Source organism: Schistocerca gregaria, chromosome 1 (genome assembly GCF_023897955.1).
Source record: "Schistocerca gregaria isolate iqSchGreg1 chromosome 1, iqSchGreg1.2, whole genome shotgun sequence".
In the NCBI taxonomy this organism is placed as follows: domain Eukaryota; kingdom Metazoa; phylum Arthropoda; class Insecta; order Orthoptera; family Acrididae; genus Schistocerca; species Schistocerca gregaria.
Genome location: NC_064920.1, coordinates 853608522 through 853629317, shown reverse-complemented (window position 1 = coordinate 853629317; position 20796 = coordinate 853608522). Strand labels below are relative to the sequence as shown.

Sequence of the window (20796 nt, the reverse complement as noted above, 5' to 3'; positions counted from 1 at the left end):
GTGTGTGTGTGTGTGTGTGTGTGTGTGTGTGTGTGTGTGCGTGTGTAGGTGTGTGTGTGTGTGTGTGTGTGCCCGCACGCGTGCGCGTGTACTCAAGGACAGTGTACAACCACTGATTGAGGCTAGATGCTTCGTACAGTTACTCTTTGCATGTAATTGAACTTATCGATATTATTATGGACTTTATTCATTTTGTTGTGTCGAAAGATTTTATTTGCTATTTTGTATTTGGTGGTTTGGATTCATGGGTCGATACCTGCATCATAAACTTAGGGCCTAATATTTTTCCGTTATTTTGTTCTTTAATGAATCAACATATCCGTATGTGGCTGATTGAGTTTGTACTATATTCCTACTCATAATTGAGTATATTCTTTTGGTCTATACTTGTTGTTGTGGGTTATTCAAGTCAGCTCACTTGTTGTACACTTAGGCTCTAAAATTTTTTTCTTCTCGTTTGAGGATTTTGAAGGTGAGATTTTACAGATGTAAACTTGTAATTTATAATTCTGGCAATTTGGACTGTCTCTGCACTTATTTCTATAGTTTAGTGTTGTTGTCTTGAGTTTCTATTATTTGTCTTGTGCCAGCATTTTGGAGGACAGGGTGGAAGTCTGTTGTGCTTCTGATCAAAGCCAGTTCTGTGTCAGTGCCAGTGATGGTCATTTGTTGGTTACAAGGAGGCCAGCTGAGGGACTGCAACCAACCTGTCTGTGTGCTAGACACTCTGGACCTGCAACTGGAGTTATGGTCTGGCATGTGATCTCATACAACAGCGGGAGCACTCTTGTGGTTATCCTACACACCCTGACTGTGAATTTGTACATCAGTCTGGTGATTCAACCTGTTGTGCTGCCATTCATGAACCAAACTCCAGGATAACCTTCACCCACTTATTGGTGTTGTGACCCAACAGGCTCTATATAGTGTTGACATGCAGTATTGACCTGCTCAATCACCAGATCTGTCTGCAATCAAACACATATGGGAAATCATATGATGACAACTCTAGCATCATCTACAAACAGCATCAACTGCTGTGTATTAACCAACCAAGTGCAATTCCACCTACAAACTGACATTGAGAATCTGCAAAATACTATCCATGTGCATTACACCAGTTATTAATGTACCTGCATTTCACATTTTCAATGGCTTATGCTGTGCTTACATTAATCTATGATTTTGCAATGGCAATCATTTATGTATGTTACCAGGACAAATGTATTTCTGTAGTTTCATTAGTCTGCATTAATTACTTTTTGATTTGGCAATTTTTTTCTGTCAGTGTATTTCAACTTCATAAACCTATTCACAGTTATCCTTCTGCTTTTACATATGAATCCCCCCCCCCCCCCCCAACTCATCAGTGTTTTGCTTCTTTGCTGTACAGTAGCACCTACTTTTGCTTACGGTCAACCCCTAGTGGCGTTTAACCTCCATTCTTCATTTTGACTACTTATCTTCTGCATGAGCTTTATTCAGGATATCCCACTGTTTGAAGTAACTTAAAACAAAACTGACTTTTGACCACTCTTCCCAATCAATTTCTTCTGTATGTAAGTGGGCATCCTACTGATTAATGCTCTCAGTAGTTGCCTTTCAGTTATTGGTTCAACTAACAACTGCACCCCTGTTAGTCACCATTCAGAATACCTTTGGAATCTATGCCATTTAGGGCTGTATGGTTTTGGGTCCAGTAATTCCAAGGTTTGTTTCTGCTATTCCTCTCTTATCAATATTTCTCTTTAAATTGTTTCTCATAATCTTTCCACTTCAAGTTTTCCTTCACATTAAGGACTCCAGATTTTCTAGCTTCAAGCTTTTGATATCCTGTTACACATCTCTCTTTATCATTACACACTGGAGGAAAAACATATTCAAATATCTTAAAAAGTCAACAGGGTGCATTTTCCCTTCAGATTTGAAACAGGGAAATGTATACGGTAGGTGACTTCCATTTTGTACATCCATTTTGTGTGAGGACATGGCAGTCCCTTTTAATTCTCCTCTGTTTTCAGGTTTCTCACACTTCTACTTCAAATTGATAGTGCGGGTCCTACGACCTCTATCCCCACTATCTTCACTAGCAGGCCATTTAGTAAATTTAACATTGGTGTGGACGATCATGTCTACCATCTGTCTAGTAATTTTCCATAACCTACTCTCAGTTTATTTTATTCTGTGCACAAAGTATTGAAGTATTCAATATACTATCCTCATTTTCCTAGTCAGATATTGTTTTTCAACACAGTACTGGTAATCAAGTGACTGTTGAGAGTTTTAAATTCCTGTTTGTTTTCCCATAATTCAGTTGCTAAATCCAAGAAACCCTCATCCTGCTATTTTCTTTGGGCATTTAAATCAGATGACACTCCCTGCACAACGTCCAAAACTTCAGATCGTTGTGATTGTATGTGTTGTTAAACTCTTCTTTCCAACATCTGTTATTTTTTATCAGTTCTTCATCTATTGTTGGGTTAAACTATTAAATTAATCACTAATTACATTAATATTGAGTTGCAATACTGTTTTCTCTGCTCTTTACTCTACAAAATGATCTTCCAGTCATTTGTCAAGGTATGTCATATTAACATCTAACACATATTTGTTAGAAGCTTCAAAGGCTGCTGACAAGTTCTCAGATTTTTTATTTTGCTTATTTAGTTCTTTATTTAAATGGCCAGTTCTGAGATTAAACTATTTGTTTTGAAATAATATCTGCAGGTGCAGTACTTTGTTCAAATCTGCTGCATGCAGACATAACTCCTTGCTTACATCTGCTATCAATTATTTAATGTTATCAAAGTTATTACTGGCCATATTTACTGTTACTTTAGTTATTAAATTTTAAAAAAGAATTAGTCAATTCAGTATCTCCTTGCTATTCTATCACTAATAAAGTTTCACAGACTCACTCACTGGTCATTTAGCTTGAGCTTCTTCACCTTTGTAATCATCTTGCAGCTGCTCATCATCAGCTTCATCTGCTACTGTAATGGACATGTTGACAGCATCGATTTGCTACTGCACCTTCCAAAACTGTGTTCACTCTCACAGCAACAACAGGTAGCAGCAGGATCTTGTAACTGCAGCTTCAACTACATAGCATCACTTGGTGACAGCAGGTGTAATGCACCTCTGTTGCAATAAACATCAGCCTCCCAGAAATACATCAGCTCCAGTCATTCCTCTTTAGACTGTTATTTCCAAAATATTACGTTTCTTGATTCCTCATTTCCTTTTTGATAACATCCTTTTCATTTGACTACCATCTGACTACCAGATATAGTGGTTCTATTTCTTGAGAATCTTTCAACAGCAGGTTCAATCTGTTCTAAGAAAAGGTAGCTAAATGAGGAAAAAATAGTTGTGATTCCTTCTTTATCACTAGCATGTAAAAATAGTCAAGTTTTTCTTTTCATAACTTATATTATATTTTGGTAAATCAATGTTACATTCTTCCCAAAGGAGCTAATTGACAAGTCATACTTCTTTCGTGATAAATTCTCCAATCAGTCCAGAAAAGCAGTTAATAGTAATTATTGTTAAAAATGAAGAAAGCATTTATGCAGCATCAACTTCTTTGGCCTGTGTGAGAGGTACAACAGAGGCCTGTCTAATTACACAACAGATGGACGTGTAAGCTGTGGCACTTATTTGCCTCACACAAAATAAAAACAAGAACAATAAGACCCAAGCCCTGCAAAAGAAAGGCTGAACAAATTAAATAAAGTCCATCAAAATAAATCATAGCCAAATTATACATTACCTGAGACTGAACTAGTGGCAGAAACCCAGCAACTTCATGACACTAAATGCTGCTCAGGCTAACAACAGCCAAATTGAGAAAGAAGCTGTTGCCTTATTTCTGGAGGCTCAAAAATCCTACACATCATTACATGGGGCCAAATTGCACTTAGTAATAGACCACAAACACTGATTGCCCTTTTTGAACCTAAACCCAAGCTACCTGACAGAACAACCTATGGTTGGTTCTCTTATGGAGCAAGTATCATTATGGCATGCATTATCATCCATTGTGTGAACATAAAAATGCAGATCCACTCTGTGATCTCTGCTTGGGCCCAAATCCCTCATTTGACTCTCTGGAGCCTGGCCCTTTCATTGGCAAAACAAGACTACTGATTGTCAATGTTCCCTCGATATTTGCATACATGACACATTTGCTCCCCATCATGGCCTCAGACCACCAACACTACTCTCAAAGTAATTTTTTTTCTTTTGAAAATGTCCCTTGGACTTCATATCACACAATACTGGATAATTTTCTTTTGAGCAATTATCTTATTTTTGCCAGTCTTTTGGCGCTGGTCACATATCACATTGTTATTGCACATGGCCTCAAACAGTCTTGCAAAGAGGCTTCACTCATTCATTCAAGCAAAACCATAAAAAAAGCAGTGTTTCCAACCCCAATTAACTGGTTGTACTCTTCATATTGAACCACTCCCATTCATGGACAATCTAAGGCTATTTACTCCTTGGTTGCCATGAAGGCACCTTGCTTGATGTCTTGCTTCTTGTAACACATCTGCCACCTCTATTAACTTACCCACACTAATATGTGGGCTATTTATGAAAACTAGCCATATATGTGCATACACTGATAACATTGCTTTAGTAGGAAGAAATACCAATACACTCCTAGAAACATACCGGGCAATGGAAACAGAAGCCTTAAAAATTGGCCTTATAGTAAAATAAAACAAAACAAAATATATGGTAATGTCACAATCTGAGGCCAGAAGAACCCCTAAAAACCTAAACATCAAAGGGAAATGCTTCAATGGAGTGTCCTCTTTTAACTACTTGGGAGCCCTAATAACAAATGATAACAGTATTGGAAAGGCTATAAGGGAAAGAATACAAGCAGGAAACAGAGCTTACTTTGCAATATGCAGATTTTCAAAAGTAGCTTTGTTACAAGAAAAACTAAATTGCTAATGTATTATTCTCTAGTATGCCCAGTTATAACATATGGCTCAGAGGTATGGATGTTGACAGAACACGATAAAAATTCTCTAAGAAGCATTGAGCAGAAAATACTATGCAAAATCTATGGGCCAATAAAGGAGGAAGAAGGCTGGAGAATACGCTACAATGCCGAATTACAATAGTTAATACAAGGCAAGGATATAGTAAAATTTCTGAAATCACAGTGAATACGACGGCTACGACACTTGGAGAGAATGGCAGAGGATAGAATTCCAAAGAAAATGATGACAGTTATGATCCATTCAGTTAGGCGAAAAGGGAGACCTAGAAGAAGATGGATCGATGAGGTAATAATGGATATCAGCAATATTGGAGTCCCGGGGTGGAAAAGAGCAGCAAATAACCGAAAAGTGTGGAGGAAGATTGTTGAAGAAGGCAAGGCTCATCAAGGACTGTAGAGCTACCAAAGAAGAAGAATATGTGGGCTCTCAGATATGGGCCTGCAGTTATAAGCGTGTGCTCGACTTGGTTCAAGGTACAGTTAGCACCAATTGCAATAAAATGCCTGTCAAAATAACTACTAATGGAATAAATCTCCAATGCCATGCAAATCAATTCCAACCCTGCAATATATCCTACCCTCCAGATTATAACCCTTGGCCTTGCCCTTCAGAATCTGCATCATTGACTTCCTGCTCTCCCAACCTTGTTCAAAAGCTACCAGGCAGTCAATGGAGGTGGAGCCTTTGCTGCTGCAGTTGCCAGTTGACACTGCTGTACCATACCACAGTTCACTAGTGCAGATGGCTGCTCCCAAAGTATGTCAACAGAGCAACATGGGAGGCAAAGTCTTCAAGTGTCAAGATAAGTGTATAACCCTCAATGTGAACCTTTAGCCAGTCTACCCATCATCATATTCCCTCTCTTGACAGGCCACTAATGCCACTAACCAAAACAGGGAGAAGGGAGCTTGTACACCATCCTAAAGCTGATTCAGGCACTGACTCACACAGACAGACAACAACCAAGGAAAATAGAAGAAAAGAAACTTCATGCACAGCAAATAGGGATAAAGCGAAGGGTGGTATCAACTTACTTCACCAAAATATCAGGGGAATAAAAAAAAAAAAAGTAGATGAGCTGATAATGTGTTTAGATAAAGAATGAGATTGATATACTTTGTCTGTTTGAGCACCATGTAACTGTGTGGATGGAAAATGTTAGTATAAATTTAGCATCTTACACTTGCAGATCTATTATGGATTAGGAGGAGTTGCCATTTTCATAAAACAAGGGTATAAATACAGAACTGTTGAAGTAAGCAAATTTTGTGTTGATTAGCACTTTGAGGTTTGTGCATGTGAACTTCAGCTAGATAATGTTGTGTTGATATTAGCAACAGTGTACAGGTCTCCACTAGGAGATTGGCAGTTATTCATAAAAAAAGTTTTACTCCCTGTTATGCTGTCTGTCAGACAAAAAGAAGAAGTTATGAATCTGTGGTGATTTCAATGTTAAATTTGTAAGCCATTCTGATAGGAAAATTGAACTAGAAGTGCTGTTAACAACATTTAACTTAGAATCAGTGATCAATTTCCCTACACATATAGCTCAGGACAGTAGTACTCTAATAAATAATGTATTTGTACAGCAAGAGGATGTAGAACAAACACAGGCTTTCTCTGTGGTAGATGGACTATCTGACCATGATGTGCAACTGATTTACTTACAAAACCTAACAGGCTGTACACTTCAGAAACCATTAAGTAAAAGTGTGAGGGTGCTCAACCCAGTATCTATAGATCACTTCAGAGAAAGTTTAGGAAATATAAACTGGGAAGATGTATATAACGAACCAAATGCTAATGATAAATGCAACATAGTTCTTGATAAATTGATATCCATTTTTAAACATAGTTTTCCAAAGAAAATAACTAACTGTAACACCGTGAACTTTTCAATGAAACCTTGGATTACTGCAATGCAGGTATTAAAGTGTCTTGAGAAGGAAAAAGAAAACTGTAAGAGACAGCAAGAACTAGTAAAGATCCAGAAATTGTTTCACACTATAAAAATTATCGTAACATACTGAGAAAAGTTGTGAGGAAATAAAGAAATATGTATGTTTGAGAAGAAATTATCAACTCCAGCAATAAAATCAAATCAATATGGAATATCGTTACGAGGGAGGCAGGAAAAGTAACCACTGGGGCAGGTTACTGTTAAAGAGAATGAGACCATCTTAACCAACAGTATAAATGTAGCCAATGTGTTTAACAATCACTTTTTAAGTGTAGGAGAAAAAATTGGTTAAAATAGTTCAAAAGAAAAAGCTAGGCAGTACATGGAAGAGTAGGTTTTGAAAAATTTTAGGCAGATTAAGTGTCATCTAACAATCTATTGAATCTTTGAAAAATAAATGTTCTGTAGGAGCAGATGACATCTCTAACAGTTATTAAAACAATGTGGAGCAATTACAGCTGATGTTTTGAGTCACATTCATAATGCATCACTGACTCAGGGTATTTTTCCAGGCACGTTAAAATATGCCATTGTCAGGCCTCTCTACAAAAAGGGGGAAACCACAGATATCAATAATTACTGGCCAGTATCCTTGCTTACAGCATTTTCAAAAATCTTTGAGAAAGTAATGTACTCATGAGTGGTTAGCCATCTCAACAGTAATGGGATACTTAGTAAGTCACAGTTCGGATTTCAGAAATGCTGTTCCACTGAGACAGCAATATACAATTTCACTTTCCAAATAATAGAGTCTTTAAATAGTAAAATGTTACCAGTAGGAATATTCTGTGACTTATCCAAAGCATTTGATTGTGTGAGCCATGACATTATGTTAGAGAAATTACAATTCTATGGTATAAATGGAACAGCATATGAGTGGTTTAAGTCATATCTACAGAACAGGAAGCAAAAAGTCTCTTCAAGTGATTCACAGGAGTTTGACACTTCATCATATAACTGGGGTGAAATTACATTAGGTGTTCCACAAGGTTTGATCATGGGTCCCCTCCTGTTCTTGATATATGTGAATTATTTCCCTTCTTATGCAAAACAAGATGCTGAACTGACACTGTTTGTATAATTATTAATCCAGTAAAAGAAAGTCCGATAGAAAATGATACAAATAGGGTCTTTGGAAAAGTTATTAATTGGTTTTCTGCAAATGGACTTGCTCTGAACTTTGAAAAAACACAGTACATCCAATTTTCTGCTGCAAAATTATAATTCCTTCAATAAAACATAACACATCAAATGAAGTCAATAGCCAGGGTAGAGCATACTACATTTTTGGGTGTACATATACAGGGTGGTCCATTGATAGTGACCGGGCCAAATATCTCACGAAATATGCATCAAACAAAAAAACTACAGAGAACAAAACTCTTCTAGCTTTTAGGGGGAAACCAGATGGTGCTAAGGTTGGCCCGCTAGATTGGGCTGCCATAGGTCAAACGGATATCAACTGAGTTTTTTTTAAAAATAGGAACCACCATTTTTTATTTTATATTCATGTAGTATGTAAAGTAATATGAATGTTTTAGTTGGACAGCATTTTTCGCTTTGTGATAGATGGTGCTGTAATAGTCACAAATGTATAAATACATGGTATCATGTAACATTCCGCCAGTGCGGACAGTATTTGCTTCGTGATACATTACCTATATTAAAATGGACTGTTTACCAATTGCGGAAAAGGTCGATATCGTGTTTATGTGTGGCTGTTGTGATAAAAATGACCCAACAGGCGTGTGCTATGTATGCTGCTCAGTATCCTGGACGACATCATCCAAGTGTCTGGACCGTTCACCGGATAGTTACGTTATTTAAGGAAACAGGAGTGTTCAGCCACATGTGAAATGTCAAACACAACTTGCAACAAATGACGATGCCCAAGTAGGTGCTTTAGCTGCTGTCACATCTAATCTGCAAATCAGTAGCAGACAAATTGTGTGAGAATTGGGAATCTCGAAAACATCGGTGTTGAGAATGCTACATCAACATCGATTGCACCCATACCATATTTCTATGCACCATGAATTGCGTGGTGATGACTCTGAACATCGTGTACAGTTCTGCCACTGGGCACAAGAGAAATTACGGGATGATGACAGATTTTTTGCACGTGATCCACCGACAACGCCTAACAACATGTGTCAGCACATTGTCAGTGCATGTGCAAACAACACGGAAGGCGAACTACTCGCTGTTGAGAGGAATGTCGTTACACGTATTGCCAAATGCATTGAGATTGACGGACATCATTTTGAGTATTTATTGCATTAATGTGGTATTTACAGGTAATCACACTGTAACAGCATGCGTTCTCAGAAATGATAAGTTCACATGGGTACATGTATCACATTGGAACAATCAAAATAAATTGTTCAAATGTACCTACGTTCTGTGTTTTAATTTTAAAAAACCTACCTGTTACCAACTGTTCATGTAAAATTGTGAGCCATATGTTTGTGACTATTACAGCACCATCTATCACAAAGCAAAAAATGCTGTCCAACTAAAACATTCATATTACTTTACGTACTACATGAATATGTAATAAACAGAATAATTGCCAATTTTGAGGATGTAGCAATTAGTAAGCTAACATACTTTGCATACTTCCACTCTCTGATAATATTCTGGGGCAACTCAACACTTAGGCTAAAGGTATTCACTGCTCAAAAGTAGTTAGAATAATGTGTGGGGTTCATAGTCACACATCTTGTAGGCATCTGTTTAAAAGGTTAGGAATTCTTACAACTGCTTCACAGTACACTTACTCAGTAATGAAATTTTTTCTCAACAACATGGACCAGTTCAAAATCAACAGCGACATTCATGATTACAATACCAGAAAAAAGAAAGACCTACACTATCCTTTACTTAACCTATCTTTGGCACAGAAAGGGGTAAAATATGCTGCTATAAAACTGTTTGATAAATTACCAGACAGCAGTAATAGCTTCAAAAACAAATTGAAATCATATCACCCTGACAACTCCTTCTATACCATAGATGAATTCTTGAACACGAATAAATAAATCTGGAGATATAATGTATGCATTCTGTGTCATTTAAGGGAATGGGATAAATAATAGAAATATGTAGGTATAACACTATAATGTAAAAAAAAATTAAAATTTTTAAAAAAAATCTTGTTTCCTGCGCGAGTTTCTAGTGCATTTGACACGTTCCACATCATAATGGTTTTTTCCATGCTATTGATCAATGTAACATGTAACTAACTAACTAAGATCTCCATGAAGACCTCATGAGCTCTAACATACACTGTTTCCTGCACTGAGTATGCTGGTAAGGTGTCATGCCAAGTAGTGCTCATGTTCTGTATGGTGGTGCGTTCAGCTGTGATACATTGTCAGTATTGATTATTCCTCCTCTCTTTGTATTCCATAAATGCATTATAATAAGTCTCATTGACTGAAAAGACATGCCACACTACTCAACTTGAATTCTACTGTAATGTTTCCTGTTGTGGAAGATTTGTTTAACATGATTACTTGACTGTGGTTTCCAGAATTATTTGGCTAAAGCATTTCATCTGTTTTGATTTTAGTGGATTTTCGCATGTTATGAGCTATTCTGTGTTGACACTTTATACTACCTTGGCACTATTTTATAATGATCATGGACTACCGGGTCTATTTCTGTGACTTCCAAATGACATTTCAAATGTTTCGAAATGGATGAAATATCTACAGATGCAGCATTTGACATCTGGCTATCTCTTGTTGACAGAAAAGATCTCTCCATTTATTAATGCACATTATGTACTGATAGTACTACAAAATATGTAGCACAGTTTTCTTATAATGTGTCTGTTCTCCCAGTAGCAGGTATTTTTCGGACACCTCTGGCTGTAGGAAAATGCTTAAAGATGGAAGAATTAATGAGTACAATAAATTAAGTTCACTCCATTTGTTTTTCAACAAAGGCTCATATTTCCCCCTCTGTAGAAGTGATGGACCTGAGGGAATAATGGAATAGTTGTAGGTAAACAACTAGAATTCTCTCAGATACAGATTTATTCACACTTAGCTTCTACACAGATACAAGTCTGGAGGCTAACTGCCGTTAGCGTACAACATCCTGCCCAAAGCCCTCTCCTCAAAGATAGTGCACTTACACACTGAATGAATATCGATATTTATGGCGCTCTACGCCACATAGCCAGCCACCCCCCCCCCCACCTCCCCCCCCCCCACACACACAGAGTATGGAGTATGTCCCTGTGAATGAGGGGGGGGGGGTGAGAAGTTAGGAAGGTAACATACAGTTCTTCTTCGTCAGGCGGAAGCGGTCGACTGGTAGGAGACTGGGGGGTGAAACACGGTACGTCGACGGCGAAGTCAGCAAGCGACGCCAGCAGCTGAAGACGACGTCCCATCCTGGAGTGGAGATGTAGCACTTCGTCAGCCGGCAGGTGGAGAATCACATTGCCAGAAAGCCTAACAAAGGCACGCAAATTGCCACATGCAGCACTTCTGCTCAATTTAAAGCGGCACACCACACGAGATTCTTCACTTCCTCCCTAAACATTGTCACACGCGAGTACCACACACACTGTATCACCATCTATGACAACCAATAATTTATGTACGTCATCAGGGTGTCCATGTGTTGTGAAGTCTTGGGTGGCACCTGTACGAGCAATGGTAGGGAGGCAGGGAGGTGTGCGAAAGCCATGGCAGGGGGAAGCATCTGCTAAGAGGGGGGTGGCAGGTGTACTGGACTGCGCAGGAGACAACCTCGGGCGATCAGCTGACAGACGAGGGAGCATGACCAAAGGCAACGAGGAGCCAGCGTGGATTGAATGGCGTGACAAAGAGCTGTCACATGAAAATGGTAACACAATGCTAGAATCCGAGTGGTTGGCAGTTCGACTACGAGGGCTGTGAGGAGTGAAGCCCCGAAAAGATTGGCCACTTGAATTAGATGAACGCGGATAAGCAGCAGTGCTCGGCAGAGAAGCACGCTGTGGAAAATCAATACCCGAATACATGGTATGGGAAGATGGATGGCCGCTCGAAGCAGGAATGGGAGAAATAGGGGCAGAATCAGGGAGGTTCATCTGAGGCTCAATGAACGCTGGTTTACTCGATTGAGTGAGACCGTGGTTACAGAGTCTTATGAGGAGATCCATGTTATTCTCAGAGCGTCTGATGACCTTGTAAGGACCTGTGTAGGGTAACTGAAGCAGGTCTTTGATTGAGTCGTCTCTGAGAAACACATACTCACAAGTCTAGCGTGCACGGTAAATACACGCGCGGAGGTGTATGAGCAGCCGGAGGTGGTGGCTGAATTTTGCTGCAGTGCAAGCGCACCCGCTCGAGAAGTGAAGGGAGCTCAGAGGGCAGTGGAAGTGGGGTGGGAGTGACTAATTCTCCAGGCAAAACCAGAGGTTGGCCACACACAAACTCGGCTACGGAACCCTTGAGGTCTTCCTTGAAAGTCACACGAAGGCCAAGAAGCACGAAGGGCAGTGCCTCTGTCCATAATGAGTCATGGCAACGCAGGGCAGACTTTAAGGTGCGATGCCATCGCTCGACAATCCCATTGCTTTGGGCGTGGTATGCAGAAGTATGAATTTTGACAATACCACACATTTTACATAAGTCAGAAGGAAACCAAAGACTCGAATTGTCGCCCCTGGTCAGTGGTGAGGTAAACAGGTGAGCCAAATCTAGAGATCCATGAATATAAGAATGCTCGACTTACTGTCTCAGAGGTAATGTTCAGAATAGGCACAGCCTCAGCCCACCGAGTCATCCTGTCAATAGCTGTAAACAAGTAACGGAAACCCTTGGAGGGGGGCAAAGGGCCTACGAGATTGACATGAACTTGGTGAAACCGGCCTGGTGGTTGGGCAAAACAGCCAAGGGGTGGGGAAGTGTGCCTAGAAACTTTGTTCTGTTGACACAACATGCATGCCCTTGCCAAATACTGACAGTCGCGGCGCATGTCTCTCCAGACAAACCATTCAGCTACCAGACGGGTGGAAGCTTTGACACCGGGGTATGCTAATGTGTGTAGTTTGTCAAAGACCTGGTGTTGAAGGGGCTTAGGAATGAATGGCAGGAACGTACCAGTCAATTCATCACACCACACTAAGTCAGATATGCCAGGGAAAGTAGAGCATACCGGTTGGAGAGAGGAGCTGTGGTCCGAAATTAACTGCATGGTATCAGGGTCTGCCGATTGCAACCGGGGTAGGTCCGTTAAGTCAATAAAGGTTGTGACAGCACCAACACGCGAGAGAAAATCAGCAACCACATTGTCTGCTCCTCGGATGTAGCAAATGTCATTTGTAAATTGTAAGATGTAATCGATGTGACGAAAGCATCGTGGGGGCGGATCAGCTGCAGGATTTTTTATGGCAGGAACCAACGGCTTGTGATCAGTGAGCACAAAGAAATCTTGTCCCTCAACATTAGTTCTGAAGTGCCTTATGGCCTCGTAAACTGCAAGTAATTCTCTGTTGAATGCTGAGTATTTCTTCTGCGCGTTGTTTAGTTTTTTTGTGAAAAACTGCAGGGGGGTCGTAACATCATTGTATGTCCGACTCAGTACTGCGCCGATAGCATTGTCACCAGCGTCAGTAGTGATAAACACTGTGGCGTCCGCACGTGGGTGAGCAATAGTGACAGCGGAGGCCAACAGCTGTTTGAGTTCGTTAAATGCCTTGTCCATGTCTGGTGTCCATGGGACCTGGCAGGTGCCAGAAGTTTGTGGGCCAGCGAGAGCATCTGTGAGAGGAGCCTGCACCGCAGAAGCGGCTGGCAAATGTTTTCGGTAATAATTAACTATTCCGATGAACCTGCATAATTCCCTATAGATCTGAGGGAATAGTATCTCGAGAACAGGCTTGATCTTGTTCTGCGGTGGTGTCAGACCGTCCGATGACACAACATAACTTAGGAATGTGACGGATGACTGGTGCAATTGAGTCTTTTTATTGTTCAGTTCAATACCAGCGGCTGCTAAAATGTCTGTCACAGCTTGAACATGCTCCTCACTCTGTTCCAAAGTAGAAGCAAAAACCAAAATGTCGTCCATGTATACGAAACAAAAGTCTAGATGGGATAAAGTTTGATTGATGAAACGCTGCCACGTTTGGGGGGGGGTGTTTTTCAACCCAAACGGCATAAATTTGTATTGGAACAGCCCGAAGGGGGTGGTTATGGCAGTCTTTTCAATATCCTCTGGAGCCATGGGAATCTGATGAAATGCATGCTTACAGTCCAAAACAGAGAAGTACTTTGCACCTGCGAGCGCATGATTGAAGTCTGCAATGTGTGGGACCGGATATTTATCAATGACGGTGCGGGCATTTAAACGCCTATAGTCTCCGACCATACGCCAAGTACCATCTTTCTTTTAGTCAAACAGGATAGGACTAGCCCAGCAACTGGAAGAAGGTTCAATTATTCCCTTTTGTAATAGATCATCCAATTGTTCTTTTGCAATCTTCATAAATTCCGGCTTGAGGCGGCATGGGCGTTGCGATATGGGTGGTCCATCGGTTAGACGTAACCAATGAACTGTGCCATTAGTGACTACTGCAATACGTGGCGCGGCACAACAGTCACATGTCCATGAAGCGGAGCAGGCAGTGGCGGACGGGCAAAGCTGTGGCGCTGAGGGCATGGAAGTACAGGTGTGCCAACCACTCGTAGGCTGCGTAAAGGCCGCACGCGTGTTAACATGGGCGAGGTTGGTACACTGGTTCTTGGTAGCAGGATGTGCCACTACAAGTGCTGTAGGCACGAGTGGGTGTGGCCGAACAGCAGATGGCTGTAGTTCATTGCCACGAGCCTGGGAAGTTAATTGTCCATTCGGAACGCAAGGAGCATGAGCACTCGGGCATACACTATCATTACAAAAGGGGGTGCTGACACAGTTTACAGAGTTCACAACATTGTTGTTAACGTACGCGGTCACGGGAACATCAAATTGGCATGGACTGACCTTGTCTGTAGCGGATGAGTCATCTGCTTGTAGTGCCGCGAGGCGTTGCAGTGTGGAGGCCAAATAGTGGTGTATGTTGCGGAGATGCAGCGGCATTTCCGTATGTTCCATCCGCAACTTCGAAGACTTGGCGCACTCCACTAGCCACTTGTTTGTCCAAGATTGCAGCTCCAAGGATAGGTTTACACACTTCTTAGCACAGCACACATGTTTGGTGTTAGCCGAACTGTCACTCGGAGGAGCGAAAGGAATATGTTTGTTACGGGCTGGATAAAACACAGTGACAACTGATAATGCTTGAGGAAATCAATTCCGAGAATAAGTTCTTCAATTGTTGACACTAGAAAACTAGAAACGTCCACTACAGCTTGCACTTAGGCGAAAGTTTCACTGTATACAAAGTGGAACGTGAACACTGTAGGGTAGACCAGTTCACTGCACGAAGTACTGTTTTCTATGGTTGCACTTTATTGGTTGCTAGGCAAACTGGCAGCAAAGAGACATCTGCGCCAGTGTCTACCAAAAAACAAACACCTGATCGTAAATCGTGAACATGGACTCGACCACACTTACTGTTGTGGTCCGAAACGGAGTGCAACGTGGGATGGTGCCCGTTGTTTACATCGCAGGAGGTGGCACCGTAGCCTACCTGCGGTTGGAGTTTGGGTAAGAACACGGTGACTGGCATTTGTGAGCTTGCTCCCTGAATCTCGCATGGAAGAAACAGTAAGGTTGGATGGGCCTGTGCTCCTGTGGGTAGTTGCTAGATGACTGAGTATGTGCCCATGAGTCTTCCACAGAGGCTGATGCACTGTCATTGCGGGGGGCTGAAGGTGCAGGCAGGGCGGCTAGTTTAACAAACTTGTTATTAGTAGCACCAGACAAGAGCGTGGCATCACAAAGCGTCTTAGTGCGGTCACGTCCAGCACGCAGTGCACGGAGCTCACGTTGCCTGGTGGAGTGTGCTCTGTCGGCGGCACGTAAACGTTCATTTACTGACCTATCTTCATACGCAGAGATAGCAGTCTGGACAGGCAAAGGCAGCTTTTGAGTCCAGATTTCTGCGAGCGTGTCATCAGGCATAACTTGCTCATTGACAAGGCGACAAATGCACCGCCACAGCTGGGACGGAGACCTGTCGCCGAGACGCTCTTCGTAGATGAGCTGTCGCACATTCTCTCTCCTGGTTTTAGAGACGCACTCCAGTATCGTCTGTTTCGCCACAGCATACTTCCCTGCTAGGAGGGGGGTGCTTTGACCAGATCGTAGTGCTTTGACCAGATCGTAAATTAAATCGACGCGGTCGTGAAGATGGTTCATGAGGCAGGCGAAGCGTGCGTCGTCGTTCAAAGCACAGATATTGAATGTTTGTTCAACCAGGTTAAACCAGAACTCCAGGTGAGTGGGTTTGAAGTCTGGTAGTTTCGGCAGATTCAGCACTGCAGTCACTGCGGAAGTGCACCTATTACTTCGGACGGAAGTAGAGCATGCAGAAGACAGAAGATAGCAAGTCCGAATTATCGGCATCCCGTAATGCGAGAATCGCAAAATTCACTTGACACCAGCGGGGCGGCTGAGAAGCGACGGATGCTCGAACGGTGTGAGGATCGTAGTCAAAATGTGCATTCTCATTCATGTGGTAGATTGGAGAGAAGCCACAAGTACTTAAGTACGCCGGTGAATGTCCGTTATGTGCACAGTATTCACTCGACCGTGAGTGGTGGGGCTGGTTGTAGATGTCGGAGTAATTACTGTTCAGCGCAGAATTGTTGAATTGATTAGAAGCAACATAAGGATCCCACACACGTCCACTAGGATGCACACTCGGCGTGATATTTGCTGTTTGGCGAGCATTGAACACCTGTTGACTAGCCAGCGCGGAAGGATACACACGTGGCGGGAACTGATTCGAGTTTGAATTTACTACTGGATTTTCCAAAGTAACAAAACCTCGCTCGATGCCACGAACTGTATTGAATTGTGCATTTGACACAGGAGTAGGAATGTTCTGACCAACACTCTGTGGAGAACACGTGGGAAGGTCTAGTCTAACAAAGCCAGAGTCCACGACCGTTGGCGGTTGGAAGAAACTGGCAGCACTCAATGAATTTCACTGCATGTTCTGGCTGAAGGATTCCGAAGCTTCTTGCAGCATGTCCACTATGACGGCAGGAGTGCTGGAGAGAAGTTGCTGAAATCCGGGCGGCGGTGAGTGCTGCAAAGCCATTGTCTGGACCTGAACAAAGGCCCTCGCGATAGCGGAGGAACCCGACGCTGCAGGCGTGTAAATAACCTTCGGGCGGTAACTTGGATGCGTATTACACAAAAAACGGGGTCACCAGTGAGGGAATAATGGGATATTTGTAGGTAAACAACTAGAATTCTCTCAGATACAGATTTATTCACACTTAGCTTCAACACAGATACAAGTCCGGAGGCTAACTGCTGTTAGCGTCCAACATCCTGCCCAAAGCCCTCTCCTCAAAGATAGCGCACTTACACACTGAACGAATATCGATATTTATGGCACTCTACACGACAGATTGATTCAAAAAATGGTTCAAATGGCTCTAAGCACTATGGGACTTAACATCTGAGGTCATCAGACCCTAAGACTTAGAACTACTTAAACCTAACTAATCTAAGGACATCACACACATCCATGCCCGAGGCAGGATTCAAACCTGTGACCATAGCAGCAGCACGGTTCTGGATTAAAGTGCATAGAACCACTTGGCCACAACGGCCGGCTGATGGACCAAAACACTGGTGTTTCTCACAACAGGAAAATCTATACTGATGTCACTATACAAGGTAAAACTGCAAATATATAATCGTATGGCATTAATTAAAATTGAGTATTTTTTATAACTGCAGAGCAGCTCTTAGAAGGACACTTTTACCCAAACAGTAGATGCCTCTACAGGTTTTCAAATGCTGCAACCTACTGGCTGCATGTAAAACACCGAACAAAGGTAAGAGTCAGGAAAGCTTTTTTAGCCATGTCACTGTATGCTATGACAGAAATTTAAAGAAATTTTGTTCACATGTTCCCCTATGACTGAAGATGTAAATTAGGCTTAGTTATTAATACCAAAATGTGCTGACCTTACTAGACCCAGAGTCCTGTTTCTTATTGGTTGTTTCAAATTGTGTTTTCTTTTAAAAAAACAAACAAAATCTCCAGCACTTTTGTTCTGTGTATCATATGTCAAATAAAATGTTTTTACGGGGCACCATATATTCCACAGTCCATTTGCAATAAGTGGTTTAGAATTTTCATACTGAACATTGATGCTTATATATTACATAACAGACAGCACTTACATCACCTAAATTTTGTCACCCACATACAATGTACAAAATGCAAAATGAAAAGATACACAGAACATGATTAACTGAATTGGTAATTTGAATAATGGAATGAATCCAAAACCTCTTTTTGTGGGGAAACACAAAAAACCTTCTTCCTGTTCTTACTTTTAATTTTGTCTTAACTGAAGATTTATATGAGATTTTTTACATTAATCTTCTATCCCAGTACTTTGAATTGGATTATCCTGAAGCATGTATCACACCATTAAAAACCAAGTGTTTGTTCCCTTTTTCAAGCTGATTACAAATTAGAGATTAAAACTTCTTATTACAAAATCAGAAAACATTATATTTTCACAAAGTTTCATAATAGAACACAAACCAAAAATATATATATTACTCACTGGCTTTGAAAGCATTATCCACTAAATTTACCCAAAAAATCATTACTGTACTGTCCAGTAGCGGCTGTTTGTCTCATCAACAGCTCCTCATGAAATGGTGTGGACTCATATAGTATGTAGATAACTATCTCTGATACAACCTTGGTCTTCTTGTCTTGTACTGTAATTTTTCCACTGTATACCATTTCTGTGGGGGTATGGGACACTCTTGCTCTTTTGCAAAAAGAAAGTGTTCTTCACCACACCATCAATGAACTTAGACGCAGTAAAGTATCCTTTACATAAGAAATATTCTAAACTTGTATTCTAAACTCAGACATCAGACATTAAACACAAAATAGTACTCTGAGGCACCACAAACACAAGGTTTTAAGCAAACAAACACCAGATATGAACTCCAGGAGTTAGAGCAACCACAGCATCCATGTGAATGAATTAGAAACTAGAATAAGTTCCCTTATTCAAAATAACAAATCTCTGAAGTCCAATTAACCTGGCACATGAGAGGTTTTCAGTCCCTTTTTTGAGCTGACAATTTTCACCTATACACTAACATATTTAATGGGAAAAATGGTTTTGTGGCAATCGTTCCCTTCTTCAAACTACTGACTCAGTTAAACTGATTGTATGGAAATGGACTCAAGTCAAAATGTAGTGCTTTTATTCACAACCACCATGAACAATAGATAACACAATCACTTGTCTATGCAAAATACTACTTATATATTAAAAACAAAGATTCCAAGACTTACCAAGCGGGAAAGCGCCGGTAGATAGGCACAATGAATAAAACACACACAGAATTTCGAGCTTTCGCAACCGGCGGCTGCTTCGTCAGGAAAGAGGGAAGGAAAAGGAAAGATGAAAGGATGTGGGTTTTAAGGGAGAGGGTACCTAAGGTAAGTCTTTCCGCTCCCGGGATTGGAATGACTCCTTACCCTCTCCCTTAAAACCCACATCCTTTCATCTTTCCTTTTCCTTCCCTCTTTCCTGACGAAGCAGCCGCCGGTTGCGAAAGCTCGAAATTCTGTGTGTGTGTGTTTGTGTGTTTTATTCATCGTGCCTATCTACCGGCGCTTTCCCGCTTGGTAAGTCTTGGAATCTTTGTTTTTAATATATTTTTCCCATGTGGAAGTTTCTTTCTATTTTATTTACAAAATACTACTTAGGTTTAATAATAGTTGAGTAATGGTTATTTAACCTTTCATACCTTTCTTCAGCTTGTAGGCCTCAATATAGTTTCCAATCAGTACGACTGCCAAGTAAACTCCATATATTATTATCATAGCTGGAAAAAGTTACTGAAATCAGAGTCATAGTCAAGTCTGATGCATTTATAGGAAGTCTGTAAATAACTGTCAATGCCAACCTGTGGTCTCAATGTATGTAAGGTGTCCATCAAGGAATATAATATACAACCACAGAACCGCCATGAGATAAAATATACTGTCTCTCAGAAATGATATTCCATACATCTTGAAAGGTGTGCACAGTAGAACAAATCCTGCTGTAACTGTTGTCACAAATATTCCACCTCCTGAAATGTTTAGGAAGATATTGTCATCGATGGGGAAAAAATAGATGAAACATGAGTGTAATAGCACATTTCTCTTTTGTTTTGAGTGAGAAACTAAAGTTAATCTGAAGTTAGTTCATATGACTGAAACCCTTCCTCTCCCTTACCCTCCTGTTACCCTCTAATTGGTTCTCTGGGCTATCACCAAACTTAATGTTAGTAGTAGTAGTAGTAGTAGCTTTATTCATCCGTAGATCCCTTTTTACAAGGATAAATTTAGATCAATTTAAAATAAGCTAATTAGTTTGCACATATATTTACAGACTTCTAGTTAGAGACAATCATTAGATTTACTCCTGGTATACAATACTTTTTTTTACGAAAAAATTATTAAATAATGTAATGTCACATTGTTCAATCATATGTTACTATCAGTCACTGCACACACTATACATACATTGTTTCATAACACTCCACTCACACTCACACACTCACACACTCACACACACACACACACACACACACACACACACACACACACACACACACACACACACACAACCACTGGTGATCTCTGGGCCATTTTCTGTACCG

General features: G+C 40.8%; 1 protein-coding gene across 1 annotated transcript in view; it reads right to left on the bottom strand.

Annotated features, from left to right (window-relative positions):
- LOC126272733 (uncharacterized) overlaps positions 1-20093 on the bottom strand; it is a 76625-nt gene extending 56532 nt beyond the window's left edge. The window contains exons 1-2 of the mRNA XM_049975792.1: positions 20056-20093; positions 19897-19974 (exon numbers count right to left, since the gene is read on the bottom strand). Coding sequence (XP_049831749.1) covers positions 19897-19972 — 76 coding nt within the window. The 5' untranslated portion in view covers positions 19973-19974; positions 20056-20093. The remainder of the gene's footprint in view (positions 1-19896; positions 19975-20055) is intronic.
- Between the last annotated feature and the right edge of the window lie 703 nt (positions 20094-20796).